Source organism: Thermobia domestica, chromosome 18 (genome assembly GCF_964235325.1).
Source record: "Thermobia domestica chromosome 18, izTheDome1.hap1.1, whole genome shotgun sequence".
NCBI lineage: Eukaryota > Metazoa > Arthropoda > Insecta > Zygentoma > Lepismatidae > Thermobia > Thermobia domestica.
In genome coordinates this window covers 134,309,059-134,326,908 of record NC_137471.1, presented here as the reverse complement: position 1 = coordinate 134,326,908, position 17,850 = coordinate 134,309,059, and the positions used below count along the sequence as shown (strand labels likewise).

At 37.9% G+C, this 17,850-nt stretch overlaps 1 protein-coding gene across 2 annotated transcripts in view; it reads right to left on the bottom strand.

Annotated features, from left to right (window-relative positions):
- Window positions 1-840, bottom strand: part of LPCAT (lysophosphatidylcholine acyltransferase) — a 343,891-nt gene extending 343,051 nt beyond the window's left edge. The window contains exon 1 of one of the 2 annotated variants that reach the window (XM_081745922.1): window positions 521-840. In XM_081745922.1, coding sequence (XP_081602048.1) covers window positions 521-664 — 144 coding nt within the window. In that variant the 5' untranslated portion in view covers window positions 665-840. The remainder of the gene's footprint in view (window positions 1-520) is intronic. The other variant, XM_081745921.1, reaches the window with a different exon arrangement.
- Window positions 841-17,850: the final 17,010 nt, after the last annotated feature.

Below are 17,850 nucleotides of genomic sequence, written 5' to 3'. Positions count from 1 at the left end.
AGACCATTTTGCGTATATAGTCTATATATTACGAAACTATGACATAAAAATCCAACATATTTTAATTTCAATATAAGTCGTAAGAAAATGGAAGATCTAGAAAAAATCAGATCACAAGAACGAAGCATCATGCTATTACTTTAGAGAATCTGCAGTTAGGAAAAGTACCGGTACCATGTCAAGTGCCATTTGTATCAACAAGGTGAATTTTGTGTTTTCCTGATTAAACTAACGATTTTGGACATTAAATACTTTATTATGTGTCCTTTCTTCCGAAACACTCATAAAAATACATTATTACCACGCGACATTCAACGTAGTCTTCTAGGGGTGGCAAAATTCATCCTTCCCCTTCGCGATATAAATTGCACGAATTTTCAATTTCCTTCGTTATAAATAACTAAATATGCCCACGTTTATTAGTACTTCGAGTACTTGGTACTAGCACTATTCAAAAGTTTAATGTGCCATTCAGAAAATATACATAATTGACACTTATACGAAGACTGTGAACACTAACCTTTATCTTGTCATAGGTAGTGGAGAGCTCCAAACGATGCACAAATGGATTGAGCAAATCCGTCTGAAGCGCATACTCTTCGCCTGCCGGTAATTTACCATTCATGTTGCTCTCCATCAGTGTGTGTCTTATATTATTTTTCATTTAACAACGCAAATTTTCTCACATAATTTCACAAACTATTTCACAAAGTATCACAACCGACCCACTAGCACATTCACCGCAACAGATACTGTCATAATATGTTTCAACAGAGCGCCTCTCACTCCTACTGTGGGATCTTTGAAAAACAAGGAACAAATGAACAACGTGACGCTTGCGCAAGAATGCCAGATATCACACGTTCGCGCATACCTATGAGAGAATCAGTGCAGCCAGGTCTGTGAAAGTTCTGTTCATTTAATTATTTCCATCCAGCAATCACATATTTTGCTAATTAGTTTTCAATAATCTCAATAGCAGTTATAGTGACTTTTTTGTCTTTTTGCGTTGCGTTGCCGTACGCAGGATTTTGCGAAGATTGGCACGGGATGATTTACTAGTAAAATTACATATCTATAGAAAGCCAATATTCTATGGAGAGTGTGAAACCTCATAACACTAATCCCTAGGTGAGTGAGTGGGCAATGAACGGCCAGATAAAAACACTTAAGATAGAAACTTGATATTTGCAATTAGAATTATCATTTAAAATGATTAGACACCTGTTTAGTTTCCGGGAGTGGGGTATAATCAGCAATGATACATATACAATCTATATATCAACCGATTCAGTTGACAAAGCAAATCGATCGATACCAAAATTTAACTGCTTCCCGTTAACCACTTCCGGTTTAATTAGCCTAATTTAGTTTCCGGGGTGAAGTATAATCAGCAACCAAACATATACAATCTGTATATCAATCGATTCAGCTTGACAAAGCAAATCTAGCGATACCAATTTAAACTACTTCCGGACAACCACCTCCGGTTTACTGAGTCTAATTTAGTTTCCGGGGGTGGGGTATAATCAGCAACGAACAATCTGTATATCAATTGACTCAGCTTGACCAAGCAAATCGATCGATACAGATTTTAACTTCTTCCGGTTAGCTTTATTTCTTTCGCTCTTTTCTTTTTGTGTTTTATCTCATTATTACTTTTTGTCAGAAATGCTTTTAAATAAATATAAATTTCGTAAACTTAACTAAGAAAGTCGTGTGCTTTCAAAGAAACAAATCTTTTGGGTAGAACTGTTAAACAATAATATGAGCACGTTCTTGGCAACGTAAACATTTAAGAATTATTTTATCTATTTTTTTTTTATTGAAAGTAAATAAATTGAAAGATCGGTGTGAATTGGATCACCCAACTTTTATTTTTATATAACCTTTAAAATTTTTTCGAAATAAAATATTTTCTCCTGAAGCCACTCAATAAGAAAGGAAAATAAACAATTTGGCTGAATTTTGAATCGAAATCTAAAAGCAGAAAAGTACTTTGAAGACCAGTGTGAAGTTGACCACCAAATATATCTTGAAACGTATTTTTTTTTTTGTATGTGTGTTTTGAAAAAGGGATTTTTATTTTCAAAACAATCAACAACAGATAAGTCTATTTTTCCAAACAAACAAAAAAAAATCTTCAAAATAACCAATAACAAATAATTAGCTTTTGCTTGATTCGAAATATGACGGTGTTACCAGTGTGCATAGTAAAAATGGTTGTGTTAATTCAACTCAATTTTAACACAGGGCAGTGGTTCCAGCGTGACTACCACTATGTTGTGTTAGTTCAACACAGACCCCGTGGTGTTGGCGTTTAACACAGGGGGTGTGTTACGTCTGTAACACACAACCGGTGTTGAGCCGTCCCGTAAGCGTTAATGAACCACAAAATTACTCCCCAAAATATCTTAAATCGCCTATATGCGTAATGTGTTTACATTATGCTGAGTCTAAGAAAAACACTTTAAACAAGTAAAACAATGTACTATAGTGACGGGGGGGGGGGCACAAACCACCTACCTTTCAATTACTAGCCGCGTGCTCTTCCGACTTAGCCACGAAGGCGATGAAGAAATCGTCGTTTGTAGAGGGATAAATTATTGAGGTCTTTTGAATTTAGTTAATCAGATTGCTCCCTTAAGCTGCGTATATTCGATAATAACCGTTCGGGACAAGATAAAATCTGCTCGCCATGTAGACCTAATTCTATAGCAAAATAATGACTGTCTATTTACTTTATTTTATAGTTCTTCCATATTCACTTTCAAATGATCGGCGCCAGTTGCCATCTAATAAAGTTGATGCGTTTGTTGCTTCTAGTACGCAATCGCTTAGAAAAAGAAAAAATAAATGCATCAAATGCGGGAGATGAATTTAAAACACCTAAATGGCATATGTCTAGCACATCTTGTGCTGTTAGGGTTTTCTCAGAAATATTACGTAAAACAATTGAAAACACATCGCGCGGTTTGCATTTTGAAATTTTGCGTATACCTGGATTTGTTTAAGATTTTTCTTTCTACTGTGTTTGTTTGTAGCTTCAATTCATAAGACTTTATAATTACATGCCCAACATATTTGACAATCACGCAAACAACACCGAAGATTCTACACTTGGGTTAATTTAACACACAGGCTGTGTGTCATTTCAACTACCGGCATTTGACACACAACTCCAAATGGAGAGTGGGTTGTTCCAACCACTTGTTTGTGTTATATTTTAACATAATCGTGTTAACACATAGGCATGTCGTTGAAATAACACGATTTTTTACAGTGTGAAGTTTCATCACCCATTTCTTTTGTAAACACTTTTTATGTTTTTCGAAAACTATTTTTTCTTCAAAATAATCAACAATCGAACATCAAACAATTGATTTTGGTTTTCAATCAAAATTTGTAAGTATAGGAACCTGGCTAAATTTGGCCACATCTCAACATTATTTTTTATACATCTTCTTACTATTTTCGAAACAAGCTATTTTTTCCCCTTCAAATCAATTAATACAAAAGAGAAAACAAATGATTGGCTTTACTTTAAAGCAAAATTTGAAAGTATTGGAGAGGCCAGTGTGGAGTTGCCTCGGAACTCCCTCGATTATTGGATAAATATCTCATTACGTTTTTCGAAACAAACATTTTTTACTTCAAAACAATCAATAACAAACGATAAACAAACTCTTGACTTCGTTTTCGAATTAAAATTTGAAAGTAAGAAGGGCCAGTGTGAAGTTGCTCCCCCAACTGTACTTTGTAACCCTTACGTTGCTTTTTTTGTTTTGTTTTGTTTTGTTTCTTTGAAACATTTTTTTTCCTTCAAAACAATCAATATCAAATGAAACAAATGATTGGCTTCGATTTCGAATTGATATTTTAAAGCACAGGGCCAGTGTAAAGTTATCCTTCCCCCTCCACTTTATTTTGTAAATATCTCTTTATTTTTTCGAAACAAACGAGTTTTTCTTTAAAACAATCAATAACAAAAGATTTTGGTATCGAATCGAAATTTGAAAGCAAGGGCTAACTTCACGTAGATGTAACTACATAACCGAAATAAAAACATCGAAATTCTTAATGTTCTCTGTTCATGTAATGCTTTTCCATGTTTCTGTTTTGTTCTTAAGCAAAAAGGCCTGCTAACTAACTAACTCTATGGACTATAGAGGCTGAAAGTTGAATGCTGTATTCACAAAAACTCTCCATTCACTTCTCTCCTTAGGCAACAGGATCCAGTTTCTACTTTATACTCCAGTTTTGCGAGATCCGTCTTAATATTGTCCTCCTATCTTCACCTAGGATCTTCCTATTGGTCTTTCTCCAATTGGATTTCCAGTTAAAACTTTCAAATCACTCCTGCTTTCTTCCATTCTGGCTACATGACCTGCCCACTTGAGCTACCTAGATTTCATAACCTTAATAATGTTTGATAAACAATATAAGTTATGCAGTTCCTCGTTATCCGCCATTTCCCATTCCTGTCATTCTTGGGACCGAATACTCACCTAGGGATTTTATTCTCCAATACTCTCAGTCTGTGTTCTTCTCTCAGAGTAAGCGACCAGTTTCAAAACCATAAAGTACAACAGGGATGATTATCGTTTTTTAGATGTTAAGCTTCAAATTGTACGACAGAATTCTTGAAGATAAAAGATTCTGATCTGAATAGGGATGCGCACGAGTCGAGACACACTTTGTAAAATCCGAGACGAGTCGAGACAAACGTATCTCTCGACTCGAATTTTCGAGGCGAGATTCGAATCGAGTCGAGACAGCTGGTTAAAATCTCGACTCGACTCGAATGTCTCGAAAATCTTTCTATAATTTTTAATATTATTTTGAAGAAAGTACTCACTCAGAAACGCTCGGCAAGAGAATTTCGGAAACTGCAGGACTAGTGATGAGCGCAAGAGTCTTGGTCTTGCAGTTTTTGCAAGAGTCTTGCATGCAAGACCAAGACCAAGACCAAGACCAAGACCAAGACCAAGACCAGGAATCCCGATGCAAGACCAAGACCAAGACCATACCTGCAAGACCAAGACCAAGACCAAGACCATACCTGCAAGACCAAGACTCTTGCGCAAGAGTCTTGCATAAGTATGGTACTACTTGATTTTTTATAGAATGTAAAAAGGAAGGGGAAAAATCATTACATCTTTCACGTGAACTTCTTGGCTCCAGTGAAAATACCGCCGGAGTGAATTTGTTCCCAGTAGTTTATGCAATCCATGTGAGTCGATCTGCTCCTGTAACATATAGCTACAGTATGTCGTTTTTTGAATCGGTTGTTCACGAGACGACCGACAGCATAATTCTATGAATTGTTACAAGCTATAATAACTTCAGTGTCTGATTTACTTTGGTCATCATTTGATCATTCACGACGGCCCATGATTGGATTTTGGGAAATCATACGAAGAATAGTTGTGTCCATAAGAAGTGAATAAGCAAAAATAAACTAGAGCATGTTATGGACACGGTAGCTCAGTGGCAGAGCGTGCACCTCTGGTGCATGGGGCCCTGTTTCGATCGCAGCTTGCGCTATGTGAGCTTCTTTGGTGAACAAACACCCTGTGCGTGGGTTTTCCCGTTTCCTCGTACTTTCTTCATTCCACCATTTCTCATCATCACTGTTTCCTTTAGCCTCAGTGTAATAATCGTGGGACGTTAAAGTAGATATTTCATTTCATTTCAAAACATATTAATGGTGTTCTTCCTTCCAAAACTAAAGAAATGTAGTATTGAACATCGGCAATTCCGTACACCATACATGCCGACTACATGGGTGTGGCCTTGGCTCTGAGGTTCAAGCATCCGTTGGAAATGTTTAATGTGTACTTATAAAATTAATATTGAAATAACATTTTCATGACATTGACAAAAACTTAGCGCATGTGACCGCAAGTTTGATTTCATAGGTGGATGCTTATACGTTGAATAATTGTTTATCAATATAACTTATAGCCCCCTTAGGTATACGCCATATCTAGGATTTAACGATATAACATTATACAGCAATAAATAATCTATATTTACAACTGAGAGTGATTTCGTACTTATTTCAAATAACTTGAAGTTTGATGCCGTTATTATGTATTTCTAATGTAGGTCAAAAGTATTTACATAAATTGAGTTTACACAAAAGACATAGACAGTTGAGTCATTTTCAGTTTTCACTCAAATTATTCTAAGATATTGGGGCCGCGGTGGCTCAGTAGTAGAGCGTTCAGCTCGGGTGTTTGGGGTCCCGCGTTCGATCCCAGCCCCCGCCAAGTGAACTTTGTGGTAGACAAACGTGGGTTTGGGTGTGTGCGTGGGTTTCCTCGGGGTTCTCTCGTTTCCTCCCACTTTCTTCTTTCCACCATTTTCATTCATTTTTCATTATCACCGTCTCCTTTAGCCTAGCTGGCATAATCGTGGGACGTAAAGCTCACAAATTTAATTTCATTTCATATTCGAAAATATTAAGAGGTTTAATTATTATTATTATTTTATTTTTTTCTCTCTATTTTGGTCAATATTGCAAAACATACCATCATCGTCATAATAATAGCTATTCTGCCATTATTGGCAGGTCACTTGCTGCAGCTGAGAAGGTTCAATGATGTGGTCCTCAGCTAGTCTCTTCGTCTTAACGTAGCAATTTTCTGTCTTAATATCTTTCTTCAACTACAATCTCCTTCGCCCCCTCCCTCTAGCATGTCCCTCATAATACAGTTCCTCCTCAGCCAATGTCCTCCTCTTCATTACATCTAAAATTCTTCTTTTCTCCCCTACTGCTACTATTTCTAAAACTTTCGCATTCGTTTTCCGTTCAACCCAGCTGATTCTCTCCTTTTTACTCCATGCCCACATTTCGAAAGTCTAACTGTTTCATCGTTTTTGCTTAATGTCCTTGTTTCTGCCCCATACAGTACATATTAGAATCAGTAAAACAAAATTTCAATATTTAATTGGGAGTTTGTTTAATACAAAGATGAGCTAATCGTGGTTGGAAAGAAAAAAATCTGACACCTTTAGAGTGTAAAAATAATTTTGCAATTTATGGTATTTCAGTAATCTTTGCCGTCTTGGTTTTCTTTCGTGCGTCTCACTGTCAGGGCTAGCCTCCCCAGTTTGGGAACCAGTGGAGTATTGTATCTGTTAAAACATAAAAATATTACGAAATGTTGTGATTTATCTTCTAAGTAGTGAAGCGTGATCACCCATTGAAAAAAAAAGTAAAGGTCATCGCCTATGTTATACAGTATCATCACACTTACACGAAGGTAAAATATATTACATTTAGAAACATACATTGTATTTCCCTCACTATTGACGCAATGTAGGATTTATTATTCCTTATATCCAGAGTAAAATTTACTTATGAAAATCATAGATTTCTTAAAAGCAAAATTTGCAAGACTCTTGCAAGCAAGACCAAGACTGGGTGTGCAAGACCAAGACCAAGACCAAGACTAGGTGTGCAAGACCAAGACCAAGACCAAGACCGAGGGTTCCAGTGCAAGACCAAGACCAAGACCGCATGTGCAAGACCAAGACCAAGACCAAGACCAAGACCACCCGGGTCTTGGTCTTGGTCTTGCATTTGCTCATCACTATGCAGGACTTGTCAGGTGTTCGAGAAGTGCTGAGGTGATTGTCTTCAACAAGTGGCGAAACCAAGGGGAAAAGACGTCCAAATGTCGAGGGGTTGGGCGCCCCCCACTTCATTACAGATGTCGGACGTCGTAGGCTGGGCAGACTGGTAAAACAAAACAGGCAGCGAACTGGGTCGGAACTAAGATCAGAGTTTAATGCTGGGCAAAGTACAAGTGTGTCTGAACTAGTATTGTCAAATTTCCGGAAATTTTGAACCTTTTTTTTTTAAAAAAAAAGTTTTTTACGATTTTCCGGAAAAATTGAAAAAATTAATATGTTTATATTAGGTTAATATTACTAGTAATGATATCTTTTTTTTCAAACACGCGAAAAATGTAAGTTCAAAAAATTAAGTATTGCGAATATTAAAAAATAGGACTCGAAAATAAAACCATTCCAATTATTATCTATATATTAAAATACTAGATTTACGCGTATATGTTTCTCCTCACAGACAAGTTTATATGTTTGTCTTCAATCCTTTCAACAATGAGATCTCGAACCCACAAGTGCTAGAAACGTGCCGTTTTCATTTGTCGATTCCAAATTTTGTGTAAATTGTCCAGTTCTAATTGAATATTTTTTAAAAAATGACCATTAGTTCTTTATTACATTTTTAGGGGTACACTAGAAGTACTGTAGGGGCTCGGTGGTTCAGTGGTAGAGCGTTTACCTCCGGTGCTTGGGGTCCTTGCTTCGATCCCAGATCACGACGTGTGGATTTTGTGGTGGATTTTGCTAGTGGGTTTTCTCGGGGTTCTCCCGTTTCCTCCTACTTTTTTCATTCCACCATTTCATTTATTTCTTATCATCACCGTCTCCTTTAGCCTAACCGGCATAGCAGTGGGACGTAAAACTAAAGACATCATTTCACTAGAAGTACTCAAATTTTTGAAAAAGTAAAGCATCATACCCTACGAGCTATATATTCCAACATCACATAGTTGTATATAGGGGTTGTATATCTGTCAGGCGTTTTTCATGGCCAAATGATAATGAAAACGAAGGATAACTATTTCTCCAGTCTAAGATTAATCTTCATTGTTTGGAGAGGTTTTTTTTTTTTTCAATAAACACCATTTACCACTGACATAATTCATTGTGTGTGTAATTTATTTACTTATCAAATAATGCATGCATACACGATATGGGCATTCAGTAAATGGACACTAGAAAATTTGAATTCAATTGTCTATACAAGCCGGCTACGAGTCTTTTGTTTTGGCCACGGGTGCAGTCCAAACTACTCTCCTACTACCAATTTTACAATTAGGATTGAGCTTCTTACCGGATGTGTAGCCTACTGAAGGACCACACAGATGTTATCGAAACTATTATGCTATTGTTTCTTTGTATGCTTTGGCAGAAACTTCTGTAGATATCAAAGCCCGCCAGTGAAGCCATATGTGGCATCTTGGTGCTAGATCTAACATAATTCACTCCTTTTTAGCATCTATCATCTTGACTTTAGCATCTTGGCAAAATCTCATTCTTTCCTCTGGAGAATAGAAAAAGAACGACAATTTAGATGGCTCACTGACCGTTGGGAATTATTCCTTAGTTGAAGCGATGGTTGGAGTAATAAAAGCAGTTAGTATTTCCGCTGTTGTATTGTTGAATTCACAGAAGTGTTCAAAAATAAGCAAAACGTGACTCTGCACAAGATGTTTACTTACCCATAGTTTTATTATTGTCAACTGAGCCCTGAGTGTCTGGGATGTTTCTGTCCCTTCTCACTTTACAACTTGAGAGGGGAGGGGGTATGATCGTCAGAAATGCTTCAGTGCTGCATCGGAAGCGGCATGTTTTGTATATATTTCTTAAAATGTTATCCATTCATAAAGTATAAATTCCCCCTTCCTCTCCTGATTCTCTTTTCAATACAGAGAACCGACTCTTTAAATGAAGAAAGAACCCTGAACCCTCCCGAAAATTCTAAAATGAATGATGCGTATAAATAACAAATCTGTGGATGAATCAAATAATGCAGATACGTGAGAAGATGATGACGAAGATAACAGTGCTTGATGCAGCGCAGTCCACCACATGTAAATAGATTTGAAGTGTTCATATTTGTGTGTGTGTACGTGTGTATGTGCTTGTTTCTGAGTATTTATATGCGCGTGTGTCTTGTAATTGTTATATTAATATCCACTGGATTAAGTGAAAGTATAAAATGGATTTGATGAATGCCAAATTGAAGTCACCTTGGTAAGTCATTATTTTTTAATATTTAGTAATATTAAATTAGATTATACTTTAGATTATATTTTCAGGAGCAAAGCTCTACAAGACGTGAACGTACAGTTTAACGTCGGATTTGAAACACATGAACTCCTACCATGAATCAAACCTCGTTTCGAGAAAGGACATACGCTAACCACATACAGTAGCAACGGGGAGCTCAACATTTTACAACTTAATATACATATTACTAAATTATATTCGTTTAATTTTCACTAATATAATCTTCACAATGTAAAGCATTCGCTGGGCATGTTATCTTGTTTAAAAACAAGAAAGCCTAGCTCTTATGTTTCCGTCTCGGGGTTGGACTGCGGGATGATAGAAATCCGAAAGAGATGTTTTTATTATATTTTGTACAGTAGATCTGCTCCTTCATAATCTCCGTGTTTGATAAGAATGAACCTCCCTGGCTCATGAAAATGTATACGTAATATAACAAACCATGCACATTAAATGCCAGACTAATATAACAAATATTGAAGATGCCCCCCTAGAAAATTGTCTTCGGCCGCCCATGTCTGGAGGTACACAATTTCGCAACTCAGTGGATACGATGTGGATGTATTCAAAGTCCACTGATTTACCCATCAAATTTAAATTTTATAAAAATATTCTCAGTGAATACTAACCTGAGGAAAACTATTTTTTTAATTCGATAGCTAAAGGAGTTTTTTTCACCAGGTCTCGGTAATCGTCCGGCACGAAAACTGAAGTTTCTAAAAGTGTTTCCCCAGCAAATTTTTTGAGAAAGAGGTCCTCCAGGAGTGTTATTTAGAGGGTAATTCCTGCGTTTGTTATATACATGTATAGATATAGATAGATATAAATAAAGATATACTGTATATATATATATATATATATATATATATATATATATATATATATATATATATATATATATATATATATATATATATAAAGAATAAGTAGGAGCGGGTCTTTAAAATTAGTTCGGAAAGATAATATGAAAATCTGGCATAATTTGCAAGAGTCTATCTAGTCTAATACAAATAAAATAAATAGTTTGTGTGTTTGTCTGTATGCGGCCTGGTGACAAGACGAGTGGACCGAGAGTTACCAAATTTTGGTCAGGGGTGCCTTGGCCCAGGCCCCAGATCAAGACGAATCTTTTTTTTTTCAACGTTCGAACCAGGAGGTCTCAGGGTGCGTTTAGAGGGACATGTAATAGTGGTAGAAAATGGCCGATATTACTGTCGAATTCATAGTTTTCGCGGTCGCTGAAATCAATGGTGAAACTCTGATCACATTAACTTCCAAATTCACCCTATTCGGGCCGAGGGGTCACCGGGGGGGGGGGTCAGATACCGAGACAAGTAAAAGTAATCCAGAATGACCGTTATTAGTGTCAAATCCATAGTTTACGCGGTCGCTGAAATCAATGGTGATAATTCCATTAGCGATGATATGCAAATTCAGCTACAATTGCATGCGAGCCCGGAGTTAGTAGGGTTCTCAGCGGGGCAGTATCCGCCCTCCGGTGACCCCCGGCCCGAATAGGGTGAATTTGGAAGTTAATGCGATCAGAGTTTCACCATTGATTTTAGCGACCGTGAAAACTATGAATTCGACAGTAATATCGGCCATTTCCTACCACTTTTACATGCCCCTGCAAACGCCCCCTGAGACCCCCTGGTTGGATTCCGAGACATGTAAAAGTAATTCAAAATGATCGATATTAGTGTCAAATTCATAGTTTTTGCGGTCGCAGAAATGAATGGTAATATTTCAACAGGCGTTGTCTTCCAAATATTGCTCCCATGCGAAGAATGGGTATATTCAGCTGTCTAATATAAATAAAATAAAAGAGTTTGTTTGTGTTTTTCTGTCTTTGTGCGGCCTGGGGACCAGACGAGTAGACCGAGAGTTACCAAATTTTGATCAGGCGTACCTTGGCCTAGGCCCCAGATCAAGACGAACATTTTTTTTCAAATTTCGAACCAGGGGAGTCTCAGGGGTCGTTTACCGGGACATGTAAAAGTAGCAGAAAATAACCTATATTAGTGTTGAATTCATAGTTTTCGCGGTCGCTGAGATCAATAGTGACACTTCCATTAGCGATGATTTGCAAATTCAGCTAAAATTGTATGTCGGCCGGGAGTCAGCGGGGGAAGGGATACCGAGACAAGTAAAAGTAATCGAAAATGACCGATTTAGTCTCAGATCCATAGTTTTTGCGGTCGCGGTAATGAGGGTAATACTTCCACAGGCCTTGACTTCCATGCGAAGAATGGGTATATTTAGCTAATATATATATATATATATATATATATATATATATATATATATATATATATATATATATATATATATATATATATATATATATATATATATATATATACAGATCAAAAAAATTAGGGAATCAGATGAAAACCCATGTAAAACTTCTTACGAATAATGTGAGAACACTGTATCTTGTCCAGTTCAGATAAAAATCATGAAGGTCCAACGTGCAAGCAAACCGTTTGGAACATCTGTGTACGTGATCGGTGACGTGGCGCTACCAGATATCATTTTGTAGTGTAGCGCTGCCAACACATTCCAGCTCCAGGATACCTTTGTTTTCATTGTGTTTAGTGCGTCACAAATCAACGTAGTGAAATTGCGCAACAACGTGATTTGCCAGAATCGTTGGCATGGCGAGCTATCGGCGGGTTGGAAGCTGGTCAGTCACAGCGGGAGGTGGAGGTGGCATATGCCATAGGAGTGGCACAAAGTGTGATTTCCCGATTGTGGAATCGATTTCAAACAACTGGAAATGTTCGAAGAAGACAAGGACAGGACCGCCCACTAGCAACCAAAGACAGAGACGATCGTTATCTCTTGTTAACAGCCCGTCGAAACCGGCGTCAGAATACAACTCTGCTCCGGCGAGCCTTCCGAACAACAACAGGACGCACAATATCCACTCAAACAATCCGCAATCGTTTTCGAGAAGGTGGTCTCTAACCACGTAGGCCTATGGTGTGTGTCCCATTAACTGCACGACACCGTGTTGATCGAAGAGCGTAGGCGGAGGAACATCGTGCGTGGGGACGCAATAAATGGGGCAATGTTTTGTTCTCTGACGAGTCTCGATTCAGTGTGGAGTCTGATAATCGACGTGTTTTCATCTGAGTGTGGAACACAATCCCGTGTTTGTGCGATCCCAGTATCATGGTGGTGGACTGATGGTGTGGGCAGGAATCAGCATTGGTGGGCATACTGAGTTCCACATCATCCGAAATGACTCTATGACGACTCTCAGATATAGGGATAGAATCATGAAAACTCTTGTTCTTCCTTATGCTGGTGCCATTGGTGATTCGTTCCTTTTCATGGATGACAATACTCATCCTCACAGAGCTCGGTTAGTGGATGAGATGCTGGATGCTGAGGGTATCACTCGGATGAAGTGGCCAGCATGCTCTCCGGATCTCATTCCAATTGAGCATGCCTGGGATATGCTTGGCAGACGAATTGCCGCTAGGCCAGTAAATCCAACAACCATTCCAGAGCTAGAAATCGCTCTTCTGGATGAGTGGCACAACATCCCCCAAGAACTCATCGATAATCTGATTGAATCCATGCCACGCAGGTGCGAGGCTGTGTTGGCTATTCGAAGTGATCATATGACATATTAAGAAACAATCAGTGTTGTTGTCTTGCCTGTTTGTGAGCAGTTCGAGAGTGCACACATAACCGTCTTGTGTCATGAGCCATGTGAACAAGGTTTTCCGTGCCCCAACACCAGTATGTGCCCCATTTTTCTAGTGTATCTTAAAACATTCATTCTTGTATGATATATATGAGTCAAACACAAGCTTATTCATACACTATCTTAAGGTCTTGTATGATATTTCAGCTGAACCCCTAATTTTTTTGAGCAATATAGTAAGTATATATATATATATATATATATATATATATATATATATATATATATATATATATATATATAGTGGCGGATCCAGGATATGAGCAAGGGAGGGGCTAAACCATAGTTTGCAGTTTTATCCAGTGTAAAGCAGGATTGAAGCCCATTTTATGCAGTGTATACTCGAGTGTGAAGGGGAGCCTATAGCCCCCCTTATATGATACATATATATATACATGATCGAAAATGGCCTCGAATCCATACTCGCTGAGATGAACAGATGATGCCGTTTAAATCCACAAATTCAGCAACATCAGTACTCTAAGGGGGATGGTGACATGTAAAGATAATTGAAAATTATCGATATTAATGTCAAATTCATAGTTTTGGGGCTCCACAAGTTCATTGGTTACAGTTTTGGTGCCCTTTGTGTCCAAAATGAAAGTATTCTCCCCGTGCGAAGAACGGATATTCTGCTAGTCTGTAATAATAACTAACGGAAGTTTCACTTAATATATTTCTCGCTGCTCAAATTTACTCACTTGTGCGGTATATGTGTGTAAAGTAGAATTAAAACCTGTTGCTTAAGCATTTTTACGTTAGCGAAATACATTGTATATACAGTAGGACGTCGATAATCCTAACGTCAAAAATCCGAACGCAGTCCTAGAAGCTTTTTACATTTTGTCTTCACGCTAGCGATAAACAATTAATAGCGTGTCCATCGACGTTATGTGAAGTCAGTGTTTCTACAAAAGTTCATTTATATGTAACTGTTTATCATGTATTTTTATTTTTTTAGGCCTATAAGTTTTAAGTGTGACTTACAAGAACAGTGTTATTTAGAGTACAAGCACGTTCTTCAGAAACATTAAATGTAAGTAGCCTTACGTACGGTATTGTAATTACTGTATATACTGAATAACCACTGTATCGATAGAGGAACATACCGTACAGTATATGTAAGCCTAAATGGCATTTTCTTGGTCATTTTCGAAAATCCGAACAATTTGAAAATCCAAACTACCTGTGGTCCCAATTAGTCCGGATTTTCGACTTCCCACTGCATATGTTGCAGACGTTACAGCAAGTAAGATTACTAGCATCAGGCCAACAATAGTTTTTAAACTATATTTTCCTGTTTTTGTCAATATATTCGAACAAATTATTTTTTTCTAATGATTTCAAAATTTCCGGAATTCTACATAGAACAATGAAGATATCTCTATGAAATATATGTTTGATTTAACATTAACTAAAATGACTCTGTGATTAACAAAAAACGATGATCCTGATTATACCCAAATTTTCCGTTTTTTCCCCAGCTCGGGAAAACCGTAAAAAAACTGTTTTTTAACCCAAAATTTCCGTTTTTTCACAGGCCTTCACAACACTAGTCCGAACACACAGTGCACCGAAGACTCCTAACGATGGCAAATGTTAACACACAGACATCGGCAACTACAACTGAAATGAACACGTGACCATCGCCACTAGACCTTGGCACAATGGCAGAGCGTTGCATTGTCTGATGAATCCCGATATCTTCTTCATCATGACGATGTGAGGGTGCGAATACGTCGTGTTCCAAGGGAACAGCTCCTTGACATCTGTACTGCGGGACAGAGACAATCTGGGTGCGGCTTAATTATTATCTTGGGAACATTCAGGTGAGCATCCATGTGTCTAGTGGAGCTCGAGCAAGGCACCATGACGGCCTAGGCGTCGCACGCTGCTTGCAGACTACGTACACACTTTCATGACGGCCATGTTTCCCATCGGTAGTGGCATTTTTCGACAAGATGTTACAAGGCCAGGAGTGTGATGAAGTGGTTCGAGGAACACAGGAACGAGTTCCAAGTGATGTGCTGGCCCCTAAACTCTCCGGATCTGAACCCAATCTATCACATCTGGGATGTGATTGAACGTGACGTGATGGTGCACCACCCTCTCCCCGGAATTTACGTGAATTGGATGACCTATGTGTGTATATGTGGTGCCAACTCTCTTCAGCGACCCACCGAGGGTCATTGTGACCATGACAAGACGCGTTGCCGTTGTTATTCGTGCCAAAAGGTGCACATACTAACAATTAGGTAGGTAGTCATAATGATCTGGCTGATGTGTGTGTATATTTTAACTCGTATATTTTGTCTCGACTCGAATTTCGAGATGTCTCGACTCGAATTCGAGTCGAGTCGAGACAGCCAGCAACATATTTTCGAGTCGAGACAACATTTTCTCGAGACGAGTCGAGACAGGCTTAAATCTCGACTCGACTCGACTCGTGCGCATCCCTAGATCTGAATAATAACACAAATTCCCTGCTTTCAGTCGAGATCTTATTTCTTCGTAGATATCGTTTTGGCCTGTTAATATTGATCCTACCCTAACAGCACAATTATATAGCAGGCATATGCCTATCATGTTCCCTCAGGTACATGAAAATGTTCCCAGTATGAGCCTTATGTAAATACCTGTGAAAGAGAAACCACATGGATGGCAAGTGATAGTCACAGTCTATGTCCGCCCCTAAGAACATGGCTCATATGTACCTGGGAAACTTACCTAGTATGTTCCAAATAGGTTCCCCATGCCGCAAGCATCAATGAACCACATAATTATTCACCCAAAATATGTTAAATCACCTATATGCGTAATATATTTACATTAAGGTGAGTCTAAAAAACACTTTAACCAAGTAAAAAAAATGTGCCTCAGGGTGGGTGTGAACCAGCAACCATTTGATTACTAGGCGCGTTCTCTTCCGACATGGCCACGAAGTCGATGGGGAAAATGTTGCTTGTAGATGGATAAATCCTTGATGTCTTTTTAATTTGGCTAATCAGAGTGCTGTTGTAACCCTGTATATTCGATGATAACCATTTGAGATCAGATAAAATCCGCTTGCCATGTAATTTTATAACAAAATGACGCGCTTCTCTTTACTTTATTTCATGGTTTTTCCATTTTCACTTTCAAATGATCGGCGATAGTTGACATCTAAAAAGTACAATTCTTTATCCCTACTTACGTAAATAATTAACTGTTCACATATGTATGAAAGATTCATCTTAATTTTTATTCATCAGTTATGTCATTTCTTTATTCTATATTTATCTCCCAAACTTCATTCATTTGTTGCTACGTTTTCTAAGCGATTGTGTACTAGGACAGAAAGTGGAGCAAAAAACGCGAGAAACCATTGCATGTTACTGCGCATGAGCAAATGCAAAGAGCTGACTGTCATTAGTGTGTCGCTGCAGATAACAATTATGTCATAAGTATCTGAAAAAGTATGCACCTAAAGTAAGTACCTCGAACATGAAAGATATATGTCCCAAGTGACGATATAAAAATAAATGATCATCACAGTGCTAAACTGAGCCAGGTATATAATTGCTACACTTGTGGTACATAGCCGCAAATATCAATTAGGTTTAACAACCACCTAAAACTTTAGCTAGTTGAAATACATACTTAACACATGAATACCATATGTACGAAGTGTCGGGTACCTAAAAAGTAGCTCAGACACCTAAATGGCACATGCCTAGCACTGTTATGGTAGATATTTGAAAGTATCCACTTTATTGAAAGAATTCTCTGAATTTTGACATTTCCATAATCCGACCCCGGAAACTAATTTAGGCTTAGTAAACGGGATCTGGTTAACCGGAAATAGTTAAATTTGGTATCGATCAATTTGTTTTGTCAAGCTGAATCGATTGATATACAGATTGTATATGTTTCGTTGCTGATTATACCCCACCCCCGGAAACTATATTAGGCTCAGTAAACCGGAAGTAGTTAAAATTAGTATCGATCGATTTGTTTTTCCAAGCTGATTCGATTGATATATAGATTTGATATATTTCGTTGCTGATTATACCCCACCCCCGGAAACTAAATTATTCCCTAAAGACAAATGATGAAAATGTCTGGATACGTTAAAGTTTCAAATGCAAAGTGGTTTCTCATGATTTTTTTTTTTTCTACGGCTCTGCAGAGGGCAAAAGGACCATTTTTATTTCGTGTGCGATTTTTGCCCATGGTGGGTCTGGCAGCACTGATTGTGCTGG